At 31.9% G+C, this 6000-nt stretch overlaps 1 protein-coding gene across 4 annotated transcripts in view; it reads left to right on the top strand.

Annotated features, from left to right (window-relative positions):
- Nucleotides 1–2593: 2593 nt before the first annotated feature.
- LOC125666659 (rac GTPase-activating protein 1-like) overlaps nucleotides 2594–6000 on the top strand; it is a 28034-nt gene continuing 24627 nt past the window's right edge. For 3 of the 4 annotated variants that reach the window (XM_056151763.1, XM_056151762.1, XM_056151761.1), the window contains exons 1-3: nucleotides 2599–2727; nucleotides 4174–4255; nucleotides 4867–5069. In XM_056151763.1, coding sequence (XP_056007738.1) covers nucleotides 2719–2727; nucleotides 4174–4255; nucleotides 4867–5069 — 294 coding nt within the window. In that variant the 5' untranslated portion in view covers nucleotides 2599–2718. Of the gene's footprint in view, nucleotides 2728–4173; nucleotides 4256–4866; nucleotides 5070–6000 lie in introns of all 4 variants that reach the window. The other variant, XM_056151760.1, reaches the window with a different exon arrangement.

The raw sequence follows: 6000 nt of genomic DNA, 5'->3' as shown, positions 1-6000 counted from the left end.
AACTTGTACTAGTGAAATTCGGGAACCCCTTTCTGATAGAAGGCAAATAGCTATTTAAAATCCATAACAATTTAGTTCCCCAATATCTGAAAGAAATTTGCCCAAATATTCGCAGAAATCTATCAGCATATGACACCCGTAATTCTAGCGACTACACACTTTCTAGATGCAGACTTGAATTATATAAAAAGTCATTTATTTCCGACACAATTAGAAATGGAACTTGCAGAGTACAGAAATAAAGGAGATAACTTCAATTAATAAATTTAAAAAAAAACACATTAAAACAGCACCCTCAAAACCACATTCATATGGCCAGCGATATGTTAATATTATTCATACCAAATTAACTGGACATTCTTGCGTTTTAAATAATGATCTTTATCGTAAAAACATCATTGCCTCTCCAAATTGTATATGTGGTCATATTGAAGATTCCCGTCATTTCTTCTTTGCATGCAAAAGATACACTCATGCAAGAAATTGTTTCTTCAATGAACTGCTTCAGCTAAATGATATTGCTAGAGAGAGAGAGAGAGAGAGAGAGAGAGAGAGAGAGAGAGAGAGAGAGAGAGAGAGAGAGAGAGAGAGAGAGAGAGAGAGAGCTGTTTCGGCCCAGAAGTTGGACTCTCTCTCTCTCTCATCCAGAAATAGGTCCATAGAAAAAAAAACCCAGATGCATTCATCAAACTGCGCGCTTAAAAAATATATATAAAAAATTGAAGAAAACATTACTCTAGCTGTTCTTGTATACATGTATAGGTCTACATGTATATCCTTTACACATTAAAATATATGAATCAATGTTTAAATATTACAGTAATGTGAGGTTAAAAGATAGGGAATTTGCATCCCAAAATAATAACCCATTGTTAATTGATGTTTTTGAAGAGGATGAAAAATTATCTCATATAAAAACTAGTCCAAGCATGTACCGGCTAGACATGACGGCCTTTTTATAAGGTCGTTAAGAATATGTACACGACAAGCTCAATGTCTGTAAGACTTCAAAATAAACTTACTAGCTTATTTGAATCTAAAGTGGGTGTTCGGCAAGGAGATCACTTAAGCCCAAATCTCTTTAAAATATTACTCAATGGTCTACCATCTTTATTTAATGATAAAATGATCCGGTTAAATTAGGCGGCATTTTCATTCGTTGTTTATTGTATGCTGATGATTTAGTATTCATTTCTAAATCTGAAAGAGGACGTCAGCAGCGTATAAGCTACTGTGAAAAATATTGCCTGTCTGTCAATCTCAAGAAGACAAAACTTATTATATTTTGCAAAAGTGATAAAAAAATCAGTTGAAGTTTATATATATATATATATATATATATATATATATATATATATATATATATATATATATATAAATCATACTATCAAACAAGTGTCGTCATATAAGTATCTAGGAATCGTTTTTCCCTCATCAGGCTCATTCACCAAATTGCCAGTTTGATCTCTACAAAAAAGCCTTAAAAGCATATTTTAAATTAGTCAAGTGTTTTGGAATTATTAAACCAAAAATACATACCCTGATACACTTATATGATCATACTGTAAAACCTGTACTGCTTTATGCGTGTGAAATCTGGGGAACAATAAATACAGATACATGTTCTGTAAAACGCCCCAATTATTGTATGGAAAACTTCTTTAACAAAACGTACTGTGAAAAAATGCACATTAAATTTTTGAAACATATTTGTGGTGTACATAAAAAGCCTCAAATCAAGCCGAGGAATTTTAAATTCCAAAGTAAATTCCTTATTAAGAAATGCTGTACAAGAAAACTATGTATTATATTATAATAACAAAAGCAGCTGGATCAGAAGCATTAATTATATTTTGAATAAGTTGGAAATACATTGTCCTATACATGATAAAAATATTGTTTCAATTGTTACTAATGAGTTATATGAAAGATTTAAATATCAGTGGTGTAATATACACCCACAGACAATGCAGACAAACAATTTGGTAAACTATACGAACCTATGCATTATTCAAAACAAGATTCTGTAGAGAAAAATATTTTTCAGTTATTCGTATTTCTCACATTTTGCAATGTTTCACAAATTTTAGAATCAGTTCTCATTCTTTGTCTATTGAAACTGAACGTTACACACAAACACATGTAAATGAGAGAAAATGTAGTGTCTGCAAGTCCGACTGTGTAGAAGATGAATTCCATTGACTGTATGAAAAATTTGTCATATATATATATATATATATATATATATATATATAAGTATATATATATATATATATAGCTGTTCATTACTATATAGATATATAGCTGTTCATTACTAAGAAAAGTTGTTTAACCATGAACTTGTAAATTTTATTTCTTTATCTATCTTCTGAATAATCCAATTTTGGGCCCAGAGGGCATACAAAGAATACAAAGTTCGTATATATAAATAATAAAAGAGTGATTATCCAAAAGATATATTTAAAAAAATACATCTTCATGATAAATCAACTTATGCCTCAAATGGGCCTTGGCGCTCAAACCTAAACGCTGTACGAATTAATAGTTTTTTAACCGATAGATGGCGACACAATAAAAGACGACGAATATGATTGGATGATTGGTCTTGTCGTTCAAATTATAGGCGGGGGTGAGGAAACATGGACAAATAGTCATTGCCAGATTCTTTATTTGTGCTCAAAACTCACTTGAAGTTGAAGTATTTTCTAGGTATTAAAGATGCCAAAGGTATGTAGGAAAAATTGATATTTTCACAATATAACGATTATTTTCCGCTCTTGGTTTGGGAAGATTTTAAAGGCCTTGACAGTGCAGTGTCATTGACCGTGTATCTGTATGCTGCCAAAGTATCCGTTGAGCAAACTTTCGAGTTGGGGCTAACATGATCAGGAGGGGGTTCATCCCATTTTGTTGTAGACCTAATGAATGCAAGACCATAAAAAAAAAATGTGTTAAGATTTCAATGCTTTAGAATGGATCAGAATGGAAAATGTCAAAAATTATTTTCTAAAGCAAGCTCCCGATTTACTGACTTGTGTTCATTGTGGCACGTTTGTCAAACAGGTATATTCTGTTCTAAACAATTCTTTCCCAATGAGTGACACATTTGAGCAGTTACACCTTGATCTAATGTTCTATCATTAAACAGGTAGGGAACACTTCCCCTATACCGAGATATTCTCGCTAAAACGTGATTATCCGGGCTCTAGCGAGAGTAAATATATCCCGTACAACAGCGAAAAACACCCACGGAGTACATCTCTTCGTGTTTCACGTGAAAAGAAAAGTGATGAAATGTCTGATACTTCTGCAAATATATTAAATTAATCAAAACAAAAACACTCACAATGTGTATTGGATTTCAGACTGCTTCCCTCTTACGCAGCAACTTTGATATGCAATTTCTTGATTATGTTGCCAATCTCATCGAAACAATTCACATCATTTTGAATGTGTGTCGCACTTTATATTCAGCGTTGCATGGGATTTGCCATTATAATTTTCAATAAAGACGCCAAAACACTTGTTTATGATAATGTTTACTCTCTCGTTAAAGAGGGATAATCGTGTTTATTCGAGAATATCTCGCTATAGGGGAAATGTTCCAAACCTGTTAAAGTGATAATGTCCTATGGACCCAGTTTAACTATAGAATGCTTCCCATATACCCGTAATGTATCAAAATAAGAATTAATCTCTGTACACTTTTCGATGAAATCATGTCGCAACCAAAAAAGTTTACCTTCACAACTGACTGGCCATTAATCATGTTCTATTTTTAATAGCGTAGTGTAAAGAGAACTAAAACTTACGAGTTCAAATTTTGCTGTGTACAGCTTCCATTTACCAGAACTTGTCATTGCGTAAGCTTACAGCTCCCAAATGGTAAGGAGGTGCCACCTTTTACGGAAAATGTTGCAATGATCTTTACTACACTGTTATTTTACAGGATGTCAGCAACTTTTATTTTGTAATCGATTAGTAGTATCATAGAGCTCTAAACAACCAACAATCAAGCAATCATCTGCAACAATCGTTTCATCACTAGCTATAAATAATAATGTATGTATACATGTGTATTTGCAGATGAAGGGTAGTTTATGGGTAGTAAGAATTTGTGTATTTACAGATGTAGGTAGTTGATGAGTAGTAACAATATGTGTGTATTTACAGATGGAGAGTAAATTGTCACTGTTGGCTGCATATGATGATATTATGAGGAAGTCTAGAGTTCTAAAGGCAGGAGATGAAACAGGTGGGGTTTCCTTCCTTGGGAATTTGTGCGTTACATTGATTAAATATTATGTAATTCTTTATTTTAAGATTAACCAACTGTTGAATCGATTAGAATCCTTATGTATTGCAGACTTAAAATGTACGAGTCTTGTTTAGGTATTACAGACTTAGAATGTACAAGACTTGTTTATGTATTGTAGACTTAAAATGTACGAGTCTTGTTTAGGTATTACAGACTTAGAATGTACAAGACTTGTTCATGTATTGCAGACTTAGAATGTACAAGACTTGTTTATGTATTGCAGACTTAAAATGTACGAGTCTTGTTTATGTATTGTAGAATTAGAATGTATGAGTCTTGTTTATGTATTGCAGACTTAGAATGTATGAGTCTTGTTTATGTATTGCAGACTTAGAATGTATGAGTCTTGTTTATGTATTGAATTGTTTAACGTCCCATTTGAGAATTTTTCACTCATATGGAGATGTAGTATATTTGGTGATTTGAAAATTGACAAGCATGATAATGATGATTTAGAATTAATTTTACTGTATATTAAGTATTTGCTAACATGATAAGACACACACCCCCGTTAGAATGATAATTTTAAAGAAGTGCTTTATTTTCAGAATTTAGACGATTTGTTGGAAACCAGGAACAGTGTCGAGTTAAATGGCACAATTTAGAAGTAGAGGTGGAACACCTTCAGGAGAGAATTCATCGATTAGAAGCAGAAAACAGCGGCTTAAACCTGAAACTTAAACACGCTAGAGGGCAGATAGAAGAGGAACTAGAAAAACGACTGATATTAGAACACGAACGCGAGGAACAGGTACTGTAACACATTAATGTAGAGAGCACCTGTAGGTGTGAAAGTGTGTCATTAATTTAGAGAGCAACTGTACGTGTGAAAGTGTGTCATTAATTTAGAGAGCAACTGTACGTGTGAAAGTGTGTCATTAATTTAGAGAGCAACTGTACGTGTGAAAGTGTGTTTAAACAGGGGAATCTTTTTTTTTTTTTTTTTTTAATTTATTTATTTTTTTGGTCACATACAATACATCAAACACTTACACAAACATACCTTTCATACATGCATACATGCTTCAATCTCCCTGTGGTTTAGGTTACTTGCTGTACAATAGTGAAAGTAATAATAATAACAATAATACATGTACTAAAAATAATGACAAGTACATGTAGTAGTAATTAATCAATTGCAAAAATATTTTCCCACTTCATCCATATTTTATCAAAGTTATGTATTTTAAATGTTTGAATTGCAGCATATTTCTCTACATGATATTTAAACTTTTAAGTGACATAGTAATCCAACAAGATTTGGTTCTTTATTCTGCATTAAACAGATAAATATGTATTGTTTAGCATATATAATTATAAAGTTTATAGCTTTATTATTTAAAGACAGTGGAATTTCACCAAATATTATATTTGACACATTAAAACCAATTCTTTCTGAAATTTTTCTATATATATGAAGACTTAACTCACTCCACAATGTTTGGGTCTTATTACACGAAGTAAAAATATGTGTTATTGTTTCAATATTACTTGTACAAAATCTACAGAGATCATTTGTTTTAACACTAATGTTTTTCAAATAATAACCAACAGGAAGAATTCTATGTAAAATTCTAAACTGTAACCACTGAACAGAAGAATCACTAGATGTTTTGAAACAAATTTTAAACACATCTTGCACTGAAATATCATCTACTCCATATGAAGATAGTTCAGTTTCC

This window comes from Ostrea edulis, chromosome 10 (assembly GCF_947568905.1).
Source record: "Ostrea edulis chromosome 10, xbOstEdul1.1, whole genome shotgun sequence".
Classification (NCBI taxonomy): Eukaryota; Metazoa; Mollusca; class Bivalvia; order Ostreida; family Ostreidae; genus Ostrea; species Ostrea edulis.
The sequence above is the reverse complement of the archived record's forward strand: the minus strand, read 5'-3'. Positions and strand labels throughout refer to the sequence as shown.